A 16,767-nucleotide genomic window follows, 5' to 3' on the forward strand; every position below is an offset into this window, starting at 1 on the left:
TATCTTTCTCTGCCTTTCAAATAAACAAATAAAATAAATGTTTTTTTTTTTTTTAAAAAACCCTAATATTGGGAAGAGGAAAGAAAAAGTCTTTTCTATCTGTTGATGATGATCTTGCAGGCTATGAATCTGAGAGTAGATGGTGTAAGCTCTGTGCTGCAGCAAGCATGTCAAGGGTTAAATACGGCAGGATCTCTATGAACTGGAAAAGTTTTCTTTTCTTCCCCTGAAGTCCTTGATGAAAGAAAGGAAAGCCAAGAGCATCTCTTTGTGATCAAGGTGAACATAAGACTTATCCAAACAGGCATGCCACTGAGAGTGAAAGGAAACAGTATTCATAACTACCCTGGGACAACAGTGGTCAACTGGCTCCGTCCCTGGCAAGGCATCAGAGTGGCCACTACCAAACACCATGAGAAGCAACGAACTGCTGGGTGTTCTCACAGAAGAGGCCAACCACACGGTGTGGAGAACCATATGGTGTGTGTTGGGCATTAGAGACACAACCGGGGGACAGAGATGTGAAGAGGAAGCTGGAAGGTGGGGGGGGAGGCGGAAAGGAGATGTAGCTCAAAGCTTCTTGTTCACACAGGTAGAACATCCCAGACCCGAAAATCTGAAATCTGGAATGTTCCAATCTGATAAAGTTTCTGAGCGCCAACATGACTTTCTATGTGGACAATTCTACACCAAGAAACTGCTTCATACACAAAATTAATAAACATTATATAAAATTTCCTTTGGGCTATGTATCTATGTCAGGTATAAATGAAATGTAAGTGAATTTTGTACTTAGATTTGGGTTGCCTCTCCAAGATGTTTTGTTATATAAATGTAAAATATTCCAAAACCCAAAATCCGCTTCTGGTTCCGAGCCTGTCAGGTAAGGGATGTTCACCTTGTAATAAGCTACACCAGGTTCTTCCAGGTGGGCTCCAGAGCACCTCCACACACCTTGCAATGGGCCTGCCCTGGAATTCTATCTTCCCACTGTGGCAGATGTCAGTTTGCTGCCTTTGGCCCAGCTGTGTTCTCTGATGTGGTTCTTCACCCACTTTCTCCTCAGACCAGAACACTCTCCCAGCTCCCTGGCTGTATCTCCTACCCACCCCGGATGTCACTTCCTTGGGTACGCAAGCCCTCACCTCTCCACCAGACTCTCACTTCACCTTGAAGTTCCCTTCTCAAGACTCTTCCCATTTCTGTTGCACTTGTTCAATATCCACCTATGCCTACACTGATCCATGTCCTTTTCCCTGGAATATAGTTGGTTCTCAATATCTACTGGTTGAATGAACTACATGTGAAAGTTGTCGCTCCCCCTCTTCGTGGAGGAGCAACACTGAACCCTGCGCTGTTCTTTCGTATGCTCGGCCCTCCCCGGGTTTGCTGCTGGTTCTTCCCGGGTTGGCTACTATCCCTTCCACCTCCGTGGAAGGGCAGTTCCCCCTGGCCACATTCCCCACTTCCGCAGGGGAGCGGCACACCGCCGGCCGGCTCTTCTCGGGGGCTGCACAGGTGTTCCTTCAGCTACATGTTCCCCTTAGATGTTCCTGGTGCATGCCGTCTCTCTCCTCCTTTATAGTCCTCCTCTGCCAATCCTAACTCGGCTGCCCACACGCCGAGTATGCTGCTCTCCTCCAATCAGGAGTAGGTCCTACAGTTTATTAGCTGAACTGGAGGCAGCTGTGTGGAAGCTGTTTACTTCTCTCCCAGCGCCATATTGTGGGAGAGCAGATGCATAGAATAAGTCTTAATTCCAGTAACTCAGTCTAGTCCGGTTTGCTCCCCACAGATCCCCCTTTCTTTTTATTTTTTGGCGTTGATACGTGCCTGTCTTCGGTGTCCCGCGGCACACACTCTGCTCTACTTGCTAGAGTTGCCACAGGCTCTTACAAGTCCTATCAATCAGGCAAACCGAATCCGGGTCCTCTCTTCGCCATGTTGTGAGGAGGTTTTTAGGCGCTGATGCGTGCCTGTGTTCGGTGCCCTGCAGCGCATGCTCTGGTCGAGCCTGCAGGGGCTTACAAGCCCTATCAGGCAAACCGAATCCAAGCCTTCTCATTGTCTTTTTGTGGGGAGGCCTTACTGATGTTAATTCGTGCCTGTCTTCGGTGACCTGCGGCGCATAAGCTGCTAGCCGCCGCAGGTGCTCATTGTGCTCATCGCCTCACTTAATCAGGCAGACCGAATCCAAGCTCTCACATTGCAGTGTTGTAGGGAGGCCTTTCTATTTCTCTATTTCTCTATCTCCGGGCATTCCTATTTCTCCCATTTTACTTCTATCTTCCAGCATTCCTATTTCTCTCACTTTGCTTCTAAACTTCTATTTCTCTTATCCCTGCGGCTTTCCGGCGCCTCGCCCCGCCCCGAGGCTGCTTCTCGGCGCCTCGCCGGCTCTGAGCCGCTTCAGCCTCTCTCATCTGCGCGGCTCGGCTTTGCGCGGCTTGGCTTCCCGCGCTCCGCGGTCTCCACGCCCTTCGCGTCTGAACCACGGCCTCGCGCCAGCCCCGTTCCCTATCTACTTGTGCCCCGCACGCTCTCTCTGCGCACGGCGGCTTCCGCGAGTAACACAGCGTAGCTTACGTGTCCGCCACTAGCATTCAATCTAAGTTCCCCGGGCTAGCCTGGCGAATTCAACCCAGCATACGTCTCCGCCCCACGATCTGGCTTCCCGTCCTTTGCTCCCCGGGCTAATCAGACGGATCCCAATCTGGCTTACGTTTCAGCTTCTAGTTTCAACTTTTCGCCCCCTATTCCCGGGCTAACTTGAGAATCCCAAAGTGGCTTTCGTGTCCGCCTTGGCCTGCCCCCCGCGGCTTCAATTTCCCTAACATTTTTCTCTACCCGGTATGTTTCCCCAAACTTTCCTTCAACGATATTCCTCCCTCATTTCTCCTGGCCTCTCCCCACAGTCCGCGTCCGAGTCTGTTTGTTCTAGCTTTCACTTTCGCTTTCGACCTTAGAGATTTCTCCCAGCTTCCCCCCGTAGTCCGTATCTGAGTCTATGCCTAGGCTTTCAATAGCTTCTTCCGGCACCCTTTTCGTCCGGCTTTTCCCTAGGCTGTTTGCTAGTCTCTCTCTCCGATATTTTCCCTAGGCTGTTTGCTAGTTTCTCTCTCCGATATTTTCCCTAGTTCTTCCCGTTTCTTCCCTCCTAAGTTTTTTATCCGTCCTAGGTTTCCTATCCAAGCTAGGTTTCCTATCCGACCTAGGTTTCCTATCCAAGCTAGGTTTCCTATCCGAGTCACGGCACCATTATGTCACTCCCCATTTTCGTGGAGGAGCGACACTGAACCCTGCGCTGTTCTTTCGTCTGCTCGGCCCTCCCCGGGTTTGCTGCTGGTTCTTCCCGGGTTGGCTACTATCCCTTCCACCTCCGTGGAAGGGCAGTTCCCCCTGGCCACATTCCCCACTTCCGCAGGGGAGCGGCACACCGCCGGCCGGCTCTTCTCGGGGGCTGCACAGATGTTCCTTCAGCTACATGTTCCCCTTAGATGTTCCTGGTGCATGCCGTCTCTCTCCTCCTTTATAGTCCTCCTCTGCCAATCCTAACTCGGCTGCCCACACGCCGAGTATGCTGCTCTCCTCCAATCAGGAGTAGGTCCTACAGTTTATTAGCTGAACTGGAGGCAGCTGTGTGGAAGCTGTTTACTTCTCTCCCAGCGCCATATTGTGGGAGAGCAGATGCATAGAATAAGTCTTAATTCCAGTAACTCAGTCTAGTCCGGTTTGCTCCCCACAAAAGTAAAGCAAGCAATTTTTTTTTCCTGGCAACTAAATTTTCAAGAAAAATTTCAGGTGATGAACTAGCTAATTAAATGCTGGGACAAATTTGTGAATGAACCTCTCATTACAAGTATGTTTGTTGCTAGCAACCCTTAGCCACAATGGGCGGGAATAGCCTGAGACCCTTGTGGAGGCCTGAGTCAATGTGATATTGGCCTCTAGTGGATGAAACTGGGAATACAGCAGTTCCAAGTCAAGAGACACTAGCAATCACTAAAGAAACAAAAATCCAGTTCCTTTGCTTTCCACTCCTCCTGAGTCAACGTTTTCTTCAGGGAGGCTATTGTCAAAATTTTGCCTCAAGTATTTAGCATTCTGGATACTGGCATGTACAGACACTTACTATTTTTCATTTTTATCTGAAAGGCAGAGAGCCAAAAAGAGTTTTTTTCTATCTGCTGGTTCACTCTCCAAATGCCCACAACAGCTGGGGCAGGGTCAGGCTGAATCCAGGGGCCCAGAACTCCATCAAGGTCTCCCATAAAGGTGCCAGGGGAATAAGTATTTGAGCCATCACCTACAGCCTCCCAGGGTGTGCACTAGTAGGAAGCTGGATTGGAAATGATGCTGGGTCCCTAATGCACACACTTCCAGGATGGGATGTGGTGCCCCAAATGGTGCCTCAGCACTGTGCCATCTACCAATTGGCAGAAACACATCAGAGCTTCTACAAGAGCCAGAGAGTGAGTTGAACAGCAAGCCTGAATAGGAGTCAATCTTCCTGCTTCGGTTTCTTTTTCCTAAATAACCTTGTCCCTGTTTCCTAGTGTTTTTAATCTGCATTTGCCTTACTCACAAATCCTAATAAAAATCATTAAGTGCCTTGCTCTATGTAACTTGCTGCTCAGGAAAGATCTTGAGGTCAAAAACAACCGCCTCAGTTTGAACGTGAACCCAGAGAGAGGAGAGGGGGTGGCCAGAGCTACAAGGAGCACGCCTACCTCATCCTCTATTGCTGGCAGAGGGACAGCAAGGGACCACTTCAAAACAGCTGCACACCCTTCCCAAGCATTCTCAGGAGCCAGGCTGCCTGGGACACCCTGACCAGATTCATTCCAGCAGGAACAGACAAATCCCCATTCCCTACCATCCAAGCATTCTTGGATATGGGCTGTGGGTCCTGTGCTGCTCCAGCAGAGTGACCCACAGGGCCCATCCTGGTCAAAGCACTGTTCTCAGGTCACTTCTGTGGAGGAAGGATGCTTGTGAGCACTTGACTAAATGCTATTTTGCTAAACACCTGGACTTGAGACACATGTGTCCAGCAGAGAGCAACCACCCTCCTATTTCAATCAGGTGGAGCTGCACCTGCTGGCCTCACCCTGAGGCTGACGCAACAGGTGTGATCAAGTAGGCATTTAATCTACGACCTCATGCACTCTCCTTTTTAATCTTTGCCAACATCCCCTGCCAAGAGTGCTGCTATCCAGCTGCCAGGGAGCCATGCAAGGAGAACGCAGGGTTCCCAAACCTCCCAAGAAGAGAAGGTCGTGGGGCGCTACGTACCATCTCCCTGAACGCACTTTCCAGAGCCCCGATGACCAGGCACTCATGTGGGATCTTCTTTTCCGTGAAGAAGCGTGTGGGCGGGGCGCTGGGGGAGCCTGGGGCGCCCACACCTCCGCGCAGGGAGGCGGCGCGGGTCAGAGTCCGGCTGGGGGCTGGCGTCGTCTCGGGCTCCTCTCCCAGGCACGTCGGGGGCAGGACAGCGGAATTCTTGAGGATCTCCACGAGGTCCTGCAGCTGCTCCGCCACGTGGTGCTGCAGCAGGCGCGACGCCACCACCGCGGCCCCGGATCCCGCGTGACCGTCGAACAGCGACCAGTAGTGGCAGGAAACACCGTCGGATTCCTGGTGGGAGAGGATGACAGAAAGCAGTGAGCCGCCAGGACGCCGCAAGGGGCTCCTTGTGGTTGTCTGTCTGCGGTCTGTAAATAGAGCGGTCCAATGCGGCAAAAGTATTCAGGGAAGGGTCTCCGGGTTAGTCACTTCTGCTACCGCCCAAGCAATGAGATGGCCTCTCTGTCGCCCCCTAGACAAGGAGCCCATGCAGCACACACTCAGGGGCTACCTGGAGACTTGAGCTTGGGTGCTGGTTTCAGCTCTGCCACTGAACCCCTCAGCTCTTTCTGTTTCAGCCTCAGCAGGCTTGGCCTTAAGTCTTTGGAGAAAGGCCCTTTTGGGAGGGTTCTTCCTACCACTCTCAGATAACTCTCCCATCTTCCTGGGGCTGCATCCTGAACTCCTCAAACTGTGTCTTCTCCTGGGCACCCAGCCTGGCCCGGGCCTCCCAGGACACAGCCAGTTGACACCTCCTCCCCGTCAGTTCTCCAGCTTTCTTTCAGCACCTGCTGGCCCCTCATCTCCCATGGACTGAGATCCTGCCAGTGCACTACCAGACTGCTGCAACTTTAAAAAGCCGAGTCTGAGTCGCACCTGTTACATCTCAGCGGTGGAAGAAAACCAGATCAGTTATGACTCCTCTGATAGAAGAGAAAGCCTGGAAATACACACACGTGGTCAACCAACCATTGACCACGAATATGCACTGGAAACTCCCATGTAGGAGAAGGACACTGGACCCTCCTTACCTTACATCACATACAAAGATGAACTTGAAATGCATTAAAGACGTAATTGTAAGACCTGACACTGAAACTCCTGGAAGAAAACACGGGGGAAAAAACTCCTTGATGCTGGTCTTGGTAATTTGTGTGTTGGGGGGTGGTACAACATCACAAAGCACAGGCAACAAAAGGAAGAACAAATGGGACCACATTAAACTAAGTACCTGCTGCCTCACAGAGGTCACAGTCAACAAAATGAGAAGGCAACGTGTGGAATGGGAAAAAATATCTGCAAACCATGTGCCTGATAAGGGGTTAATTTTCCAAATACCTAAGCAACTCCTAACAACCCCATTGCAAAAAAAAAAAAAAAAAAAAAAAAAAAAAAAAAAAAACCAACTTACTAAATAAGACATTACTCCAAAGACAAAGATGACATACAAAGTGCCACGTATGTGGAAAGATGCTTGACATCAGTACCTTTCATGATTAAAGTCAGTGAACTGCGATTAAGAGGAACTTTTCCCAGTCAGATAAAGGGCATCCCTGTAAAGTCTCCAGCTAACGTCAGACTTCATGGTGAACTCCTAAATGTTTTCGCTCTAAAATTGGGCAAAATGTACAAACACATGTTCTCACGACTTCTCTTCAACTTGTCCTGGATGTCCTAGAGGGGCATGATTGGAAAGGCAAATAAAACTCTGCTTACTGCCATTTGGCACAGTTTGAGTATAATGTGCTTTGCTGTTATTCTCTTCATGTTTCACATGCTTGGAGTTTCTCATTCTTGAATCTGAATATAGTGCTTTCATCAAACTTCAAAGTTTTTCAGCCATGATTTCCTCAAAAGCATTTCTTGTATCCCTCTCTCTCTTCTCTATTGAAGAATCTCCACAGAAATGACTCCCAGAAGTTGTCCCATTCAAATCTCACTTTGGGAAATTTCTACTATGATGCATTTATATTTACTAATATTCTCTTAATCTTTGTGATTAAAAGATGGACAAAAGATCTGAATAAGGGGTCGGTGCTGTGGCTCACTTGGTTAATCCTCTGCCTGCGGCGCCAGCATCTCATATGGGCACCGGATTCTAGTCCCTGTTGCTCCTCTTCCGGTCCAGCTCTCTGCTGTGGCCCAGGGAAGGCAGTGGAGGATGGCCCAGGTCCTTGGGCCCTGCACCCACATGGGAGACCAGGAGGAAGCACCTGGCCCCTGGCTTCCGATCGGTGCAGCGCCGGCTGTAGCGGCCATTTGGGGAGTGAACCAACGGAAGGAAAACCTTTCTCTCTGTCTCTCTGTCTATAACTCTGTCAAATAAATTAAAAAAAAAAAAGATCCGAATAAAATGGCCAACAGGTATATGCAAAAAGTACTCGACATCATTAGTCATCAGGAAAACATAAAAACTACAAGGGAAAATCGCCACTTCATCCGTATACAGTACATTTTAAAGTAATCACAGATCTTATAAACTAGAGTAGCAAAGGGGCTGGCGCTGTGGTTTAGACGGTTAAGCCTCCGCCTGCAGCACCAGCATCCCATATGGGTGCCAGCTGGAGTCCCAGCTGCTCCACTTTTGATCCAGCTCCCTGCTAATGCACTTGGGAAAGCAGTGGAAGATGGCCCCATGTGGTTGGGCCACTGCGCCCACGTGGGAGACTGGGATGGATTTCCTGACTCCTGGCTTTGGCCTGACCTAGCCCCAGCCACTGCAGCCATTTGAGGAGTAAACCAATGGATGGAAGATTCCCTCTCTCCCTCCCCTTCTCTATCTCTGCCTTTTAAATAAATAAATCTTTAAAAAAGACTCTAGTAGTATAATTTCCATTCAATTATTGTTTATAGCCACTGTCTATATTCCAACTAGGGCCTTTTACTTATTAAACTTCTTATTTGGTAAAGTAGTAAGCCTTTTTATTGTAATTTAAATTTAAAATGTTATCTCAAAAAAAAAAAAAAGAAGGGAGAGAGGAAGGGAATATCATTATGTTTCTCAAATGTGTCTGCGAAGCATATTGAATCTGTTAAAAACTAACTAAAAACTAAAAGAAAAAACCTATGAGATATCACCCGCCAGGATGTATCTTATCAAAAACAAAACAAAACGACAGCGCTGGCCAGGACATGGAGAAAAGGAAACCTTGGTGCACTCTTGGTGTGGCTGTGGACTGGTGTATCCTTTACAGAAAACAGTATGGCAGGTCCTCAAGAAGTTAAGAGTACAACTATGGTGTGATCCAGTAAACCCCTGTCTGGGTACAGAGCCAGAGGAAATGAAATCAGTATTTTAAGGGACACCTTTGTCTGCATGTGCACTGCAGCATTATGTACAACAGCCAAGTACTGGAAAACAACCGAGGTGTCCATCAGTAGATGAAGGAAAAAAGTCAACGTGATGCACACATACTGGCATATTATTCTAGCACAAACAAGTCAAAAATTCTGCTATCTGTGACACTGGAGGACATTATGCTAAGTGAAATAAGCCAGGCACAGAAAAACAAATACTGCAAGATCTCATTTACATGTGCAATCCAAAAAGTCAAAATTATAGTAGCGGAGAGTAGAAATGGTGATTGCCAGGGGTTGTAGGGCAGGGCTGAGGAAATGCATAAACCTTCAGTTGTAATATGAACAAGCTCTGGGGACCTAATAAATAGCAAGGTGAGTACAGCTAGGAACACTGTACTGTACACTTGAACTTACCTAAGAGGGCAGACCTTACGTGTCCTCTGTACCCACACACTGGTCACTACGTGAAGTGGTGAGTGTGCTGATGAACGTGCCTGCACAGTAGTCATTTCTCGCTGCATATGTATGTCAAATCCTCACTTTGTACCCCTCAAATACACACAGCTTTGGTCAGCCATACCTCAGTAAAGCTAGGGGGAAAACATCACATTTGAAAAAACAATTCTAACGGGAGAGTAAAACATTGACTAGTAGGATCACATAAACACTTGGGGTGTTCATTTTCAGAAAACTGATAAATGAATAGGTAAGCTGTATCTAACATCCACTTCTACTAAGAGGCTTCTCCACCTCACAGCAATAAACCTTAAAGGCTTTTTCAGCTGAAGCCATTAAGTGAAATTATTTTACTCAGATTGATACTAGAAGATACTCTGTATTTGGACATGGGCGACTCTGTGCTCTCCCAATCTGTTTTCATTCAGCTCTGCTCTAGATGCTGAGAGAAAATGGTCATTTTTTTTTTAAAGTCAACAGATGTTTGCAGAGCACTTTCCACATGACAGGTGCTAGGGCAGGCAGCGTGGATAAAAGGGTGACTGAGGGACACCAGATATGGCCTGATCTTGACAATTCGGTGGGGAAGACAGACTCTGATTAATAACTACACAAGTAAACACAAGCTTGCCAGTCTGGTCAATGCCACAAGGAGAGGCCCTTGGTGTTGTGAGGCCAGCCCACAAAGGTACATGTTGGAAAGGACTTCTTTGAGGTTCCCAAGGACCAGGCTGGGAACTGCATGCAAGTTCACAAGTTGGGGGCAGGGGAGACATTGCAACAGTAGGTGCAAGGGCCCTGGGGTAGGAAAGTACATGAGGAGGAGGAGCCTAAACAATGGTCAGGTGGCAGAATGGGAGAGTGAGAGAGCAAAGGACGGGAGCAAGACAAGCCAGGAGAGGGAAGTAGTGGCTAGACTACCCCATTCCCCTGCGACACATGATGAGTCTTGACCTCTCACCTATGAGTAACAAAAAGCCACCGATTGGAGTGGCAGTAACAAAATCGACTTTGTTTGGCAAAAATCACTTAAGCTACGCTTTGAGGATTAAGAGAGAAGTGATAGTGAGGATGCCAGTTAGGAGACAGATCTTAGGCTAAAATAAACACTTGACCAATTTCAGCAGCGAAAGCAACGTAAGACAGAGGTACCAGAGTAAGAACTTGAACCTAGAAGGAAGTGAAGTGGGAAGACCCTTGAGTTAAGAATTGCGGGATCTGACTTTTAATCCCACCTTCCCCCTCCCCCCCAGCCGAGTGGGAGGCAGAGCAAGGTTAGGGAGGCAGGTCGGCTGTCAGGCCCCGGCTGTGTCACACGCGAGGCTGCTTGGCCTCCCACAGTGGGGTTTTCCCCTGCTGTGGGGTCGCCTGTGTGGACCTGGGTCAGCCTTGGGCACGGAGCCTCGGGCGTGTCTCCTTCACTCTGGTTCTCCCAGTGAGTGCCGGGCAGGGTAGAGGTGCTCCCCAGGTATTTATTAAACACACAGAGGAAGGAAGGACAAGAGTTCTTCCCCCTTTGCTGTTAACATTTTCAAAGCAAACAGCAGCTTGAGAAATGAGCATTTTACGTGAGGCCCTTCACATGGGTAAAGCCACGGAAGGGAACACGCCTAGCCTACCCCGGGACTGGGCTGACCTGCTCTCACTTTATCCAGGAGCACGGCCTCTTAGCTCTCCAAAGCCGCTGTCCTGCAAATGGGCAGCCTGGATCTAGGGCCCCAGGATACACCAAAGGGACAGTGCCATCTCTGGTGGTTTGAGTTTGCTGAGTTGTGAGACCCCTCACGGCCAGTGTGAAACACAGCAACACAGCATGCTCTTTTTAACTCAGAGCTGTATGCTTTTCAGGATGAAAATGCAAATGAAACAAAAAAGCCAGATTCCTCCTCCTGCTGCGTAGAACAGTTGAAAACCACAGACTGCCTAAGCTGTCAGTTCCCATTCCCCTTCCGTTCCGCCCATCCCGCCCTGTACCCTGCTGGGAGGGACAATCTACCGCAGCTTCTTCCTCCAGTGACCAAAGGGCTAAGGCCAGGATGTGGGAAGCTGTGTTCTCTGCCTGCTTGGCTGGTGCACATATACCAGGCAGGGAGGCATAAGCCAGAGCTCCACTCAGTCTCTCCTGTGCCTCTCTTCAGGTGCACCACCAGCCAGTGGCACCACCCACCCCCGCACTGTCCTCACATTAGGAAGAGCTCAGCATTTACTCTTGAGAATCGGATTTTGCACCTTAATGGTAAACAAACAGGGTTTCAGCTTTTGCTTTTTCTGGTAGTAGTTCAAGGGCAACTTGATCACCGGCATCAACCCATTAACAAGTCATTATTTTAAAAATTGGGGAATTGACTTACACGCTTTCAAATGAGTTAAACTAACCCAAAAGATCAGGACACACCTGGTAGCTTTTGGGAAGGCCTACACTTCCGGGAATGGAGAGGCCTACTTCCAGGGAAGAAAGTCCTTGTCAAGGTCCCTGCGGGTGCCTAAAGGTCAACCAATGAGGATCAGACCCGCCTCAACCTTTAATTCCCGTGCCCTGAATCTATAAAAGGAGCTCTCCCAATCTCTGATGCGTGACTTCTCTGGCCCCCGCTCTGTTGGGACCGGTGAACCTCGCCTGGGAGCGGAACCCCAATAAAAGCCTGTGAATTAATTGAGTCATCTGCCTGGGAAGATTTGTTACGCGCCGGACACCTTACAACATCTTTACATAGAAACATCACAGGCCTTTGATGGAAACAAACCCTAGTTCTGGAATTTACGATTATGTGGCATGGTCAAGTTTCTTAAACTTTCTCAACCTTATGTTGAAGAGTTTAGAGAATGAGTTCCAAGTGGGGAGCAGAGAGGGATTCACGCATTCAGTGCTGGTCTTGGAAGCCCCTCTCCTGTGTGTCAGGCTCCGTGCTGGGCACTGGGATTAGAGCAAGGTGTGACAATATCATGGCTCACAAGCTCTTGATGCTAATAAGCTGGAACATGACCTGGAATGTGCAAGTGTGTTGGGCGTTAGGGTGGCATGGAGTGGATGTACTATCCTATGGATTAAATGTACAGACAACCATGGGTGATGGGAGGTAGGTAAGGGTGGCAGGAGTGACTATAATGGCACAAGTCATTTGTTCTGCACACTGATTGTGGTGATTATATGGGATCTACACATGTGTTAATATTTATCAAACTGTGCACCAAAAGAAAATCTTGGGCTGCAAAAGAATGTTAAAAACAATAAATGAATACAACATGTAGCACTGTGGCAAGCAGCCAGGAGACAAAAAGAAAAAATTACAAGTGGTGGTAATAAGATGGATAGACTAATGGAACAGAATACAAACACCAGAAATCAATCCAAGCATCTACAACCAATGAGATTTCACCTCACCGAGGTTAGAATGGCTTTCATACAGAAATCAACAAACAAATGCTGGTGAGGATGTTGGGGAAAAGGTAACCTTGCCCACTGTTGGTGGGAATGTAAACTGGTAAAGCCACTAAGGAAGAGAGCATGGATATATCTCAGAAATCTGAATACAGTCCTACCATATGACCCAGCCATCCCACTCCTCAGAATTTACCCAATGGAAATGAAATCAGCATATGAAAGAGTAATCTGCACCCCCATGTTTACTGCAGCTCAATTCACAATCACTAAGATATGGAATCAACCCAAATGCCTGTCAACTGATGACTGGATAAAGAAATTATGGGATATGTACAGTATAGAATACTACACAGTGGTAAAAAAAAATGAAATTCGGTCATTTATATCAAAATGGATGAATCTGAAAAACATCATAGTGAAATAAGCCAGTCCCAAAGGGACAAATACCATAGGTTCTCCCTGATCTGTGATAATAGAGCACCTAAAAGGCAATCTGTAGAAGTGAAATTGACACTTTCAGAAGCAATGACTTGAACAGCCCTTGTCTTGACTGTTGAGGAAGCTTTTTTTTTTAATACTATTTGCTGAACTCTTACTTAACAGAGTTAAACATGTGTATCAAGTCGATTGAAAATGGATCTCAGGAAAAAAAAGAGTGGGAATAAGAGGGAGGAGGAAGAGGGGTTGGGAGTATGGGTGGGAGGGTGGGAGGTTGGGCACAGTGGGAAGAATAAAGTTGTAATTATGAAGTGTATGAAGTTTGTAACTATAAAGCTGTATAGTTCTGCATACATTCCTATGGACTTACTTCTAAGGGTACAGTTTAAGAACTTCCCATGGAACCCCAAATTCCCTTAAGCTGGGTGGTAAAAATGCCATCTTAAGTGTAAAAGTGATCACATGGATAGAATTAAGGGTCTGGGAATAATAATAGAATTAAAAAGGAGTTAATGCTCCAACATGGGAAGCAGTCCACACAGGTGACTCATAGAATGGCAATCACTTTAAATAGCACTTTGACCTCAGAATCAGCCCTTAACGCATTCTGGTGTGAATGAAAAGCACATGAGAGAATTTCAGGCATGGGAAGCCAAGATATTGTGGCAAAAAAAAAAAATGTCCTACATGAAGGACCTTGGTGGGTGAGACCCCAGTGGAAATAACTGCCCATTGAAGAAGGATGAACTTTTCTCTGAAGGGAGGAGAGAACTTCCACTTTGCTTACAGCCTTGTCTAAATACTGATGAGTTTGTGAATTCAAAAGGCTTTCATAGGCTAGGCAGTTCTTGTCAAGAGCCTCAGGTGATCACTGATGTCATACATAAGAGTGTTAATTGTTAAATCAATAAGAGTCACTATACACTAACTTCCCATGCAGGACCTCTGTCCTCAAAGAGTTGTATTATAATTATGTCTAAGTGCTTGCAAAAGGTGTATCATTCTTGGGTGCTTCTTTAAAGTTAAGTTTCTTAAAAAAAAAAAAAGTGAAATTAACTTCAAAATGCAATGACTTTGAAGAGCCCTTGTCATGACTGTTGAGGAACAGTTTTTTTTTTATGCAAATTTTTGAACCCCTTACTTAGTATAGAGTTGATCTCCTGTGTGTAAAGTTAATAAAAAATGGATGTTAGTGGAGAATGGGACTGGGAATGGGAGAGGGAGGAAGAAGGGTGGGAGGGTGGGTATGGTGGGAACAATCACCATATTCTTAAACATGCGTTAACAGGAATATTTCAGAAATTGAGGGAAAAATCAAGTTGCAGAGTGATGCATATAGTACAATGAGTTTGTAAATTTGAATTAAAACCCTTAACAAAACAGTACTTAACATTGGTAATAGATATATATGTATATATACACACACATGTGCACACATATGTATGTAAATGTTTTTGAAATTAATTGGAAGGATACAGACCTGACATTGGTCTCCTGTGAAGAGTGGAGAAGGGTAGGGCATGAATGTGGGAGGTGGGTGGTTGAAGGGGACTTTGGTTTTTTACAGAAGCATCTCCTAAAGATTTGCAAGTAAGTATGAAAATAGTGGCTACTTCTGGAGTGTGGTATATGGATATCTTGTCTTATTTTTTGTACTTTTCTGTATTTTTTAAATTTCAAAATTAATAAGAATGGGGGTGAGGATGGGAACACTGTACCTGTAGAAATCATGTTATAATGAATTCCCAAATACTAAACTTTTTATAGAATATATTTCTAAAATTTTATCAACGATATATGAATCGACTTGCTCTCCATGTAATATGAAATTATCTATTTTATTAAAATTAAAAATAAAAAAAGTTGTACTTATGAAATGCATGCAGTCTGTATTCCTTAAATAAAAGATATTTTGAGGGGGAAATAAATAAAAAAGCAGTGGTAACTGCTTATACTCACTATTAATATCCTGAGCAGACAGTGAGCCAGCATCGAGACCAAGCTGCACACCTGAGCACCTTGCTTTCACTCTGCCAGTCAGGGTGCTTGTGCGGCTCCACTGTACAAGCCTGTGCTTACTTCCTCAGCTGCTTCGCTTTGCAGAAGTCTGTTCCCTACAGGTCACCTTGACCTCTAGGGCATCCACTCGACACCCACTACATGAATCCCCCCGACACCACCATATACTGGGTGTCAGGACCCCATTTCACCACTGGTAAAACTGGGGCGTAGATGGTTTAAGTAAGCTGTGTGGTATGGGTAGGACTCGACCCCAGTTCTGCAGACTCCTTGTTAAGGAGCATCTCCGACCTCCAGGCCTCCATTCCTCTGGGACCTGTAGCACTTCTGCGTGGCTTGCATGCTTTGTTTTTGTTGCTTACCAGCAATTGCACACAGGTCCTGGGCCACCCAAGCTCTTCAGCAAGGGCCCTGCATTACTTGTTGGTTGTACCGGGACATGCTGCTTGGACAACATGCACAGCTGTCACGTTCTACACCTGAGAAATCAGACCCTCCAAATACACAGCAACAGGTTCATCAATGATGAATCTTAAAATTACTAATATTATACTTAAACAAATGCTTACCTTGTTTTGGCTTCAGGTATACCTGAGCTAAATAAGTACTCCTCTTTAAGAAAGATTCTATCAAGCCTCTTCCTGACTTACTGCAGCATTATAGATCGGGCAGAAATCACTGATGACTCACAAATAATAACCATAAAACACATTTGGGACCGCCGCTATGGTGCAGTGGGTGAACACCCTGGCCTGAAGTGCTGGCATCCCATATGGGCACTGGTTCTAGTCCTGGCTGCTCATCTTCCAGTCCAGCTCTCTGCTATGGACTGGGGAAGCAGAAGATGGCCCAAGTCCTTGGGCCCCTGCACCCACGTGGGAGACCCAGAAGAAGCTCCTGGCTTCTGGCTTCATCGGCGCAGCTCTGGTCGTTGCGGCCAATTGGGGAGTGAACCATCAGATGGAAGACCTCCCTCTTTCTCTGCCTCTCCTCTGTGTAACTTGACTTTCAAATAAATAAAAATAAATCTTAAAAAGTGTTTAAAAACCATTTAAATAAAATAAATACAACTATACTGAAAAAAATTAGCGATTTTCCAGTTGTATTTTTAATTATTTTACTTAGTCAAAGAGACACACTAGTCTTACATGGGAAGATTTCAAAAGTTCATGAAAAATGGAATTAAAAAATAAGTTTAAGGGGCTAGCATTGTGGTACAGAGTTTAGCCACTTATGATGCCAGCATCCCATGCTGGGGCACAAGTTCAAGTTCTGGATGCTCTGCTGCTCGTGCAGCTCCCTGCTAATGTGCCTGGGAAGGCAGTGGAAGATGGGCCAAGCACTTGGGCCCCTGCACCCATGTGGGAGATGAAAATGGAGTTCTTCACTCCTGGCTTTTGCCTGGCCTAGCCTTGGTTGCGTGGCTATTTGATGAGTGAACCAGCAGATAGAAGATCTCTCTCTTTGTCTTTCCCTTTCTCTGCCTTTTGCTCTGCCTTTCAAATAGCTAAGTGTGGCTGTCTGGCACAGTGGTTAAGACATTCCTTGGGATACCTCCATCTCACAGTGCAGCGCCTCAGTTTGAGTTCTGGCTCCACTTCTGACTATGGCTTCTGAGAAACGCACACCCTGGGAGGCGGCAGGTGACAGCTCAAGTAGCTGGGTCCCTGCCACTCGTGTGGGACACCTGGACTGTGTTCTCTTCTGCAAGGTCCGGCCTGGCCAGCTCAGGCCATTGTGGGCATCTGGGCAGTAAGCCAGTGGATGGTGCTCACTCTGTTTCTCTGCCTCTCAAGTAAATTTTAAAAATTCAAAGAAAAGAT

At 46.8% G+C, this 16,767-nt stretch overlaps 1 protein-coding gene across 4 annotated transcripts in view; it reads right to left on the reverse strand.

The window, feature by feature from the left end:
• The window catches only part of PPM1H (protein phosphatase, Mg2+/Mn2+ dependent 1H), a 300,918-nt gene that overhangs the window by 157,370 nt on the left and 126,781 nt on the right, over window positions 1-16,767 (reverse strand). For all 4 annotated transcript variants that reach the window (XM_002711306.6, XM_051846392.3, XM_089307436.1 and 1 more), the window contains exon 3: window positions 5,296-5,640. In XM_002711306.6, coding sequence (XP_002711352.2) covers window positions 5,296-5,640 — 345 coding nt within the window. The remainder of the gene's footprint in view (window positions 1-5,295; window positions 5,641-16,767) is intronic.

The sequence above is a fragment of the Oryctolagus cuniculus genome, chromosome 11 (genome assembly GCF_051225735.1).
Source record: "Oryctolagus cuniculus isolate XC-2025 breed Fujian yellow rabbit chromosome 11, ASM5122573v1, whole genome shotgun sequence".
NCBI lineage: Eukaryota > Metazoa > Chordata > Mammalia > Lagomorpha > Leporidae > Oryctolagus > Oryctolagus cuniculus.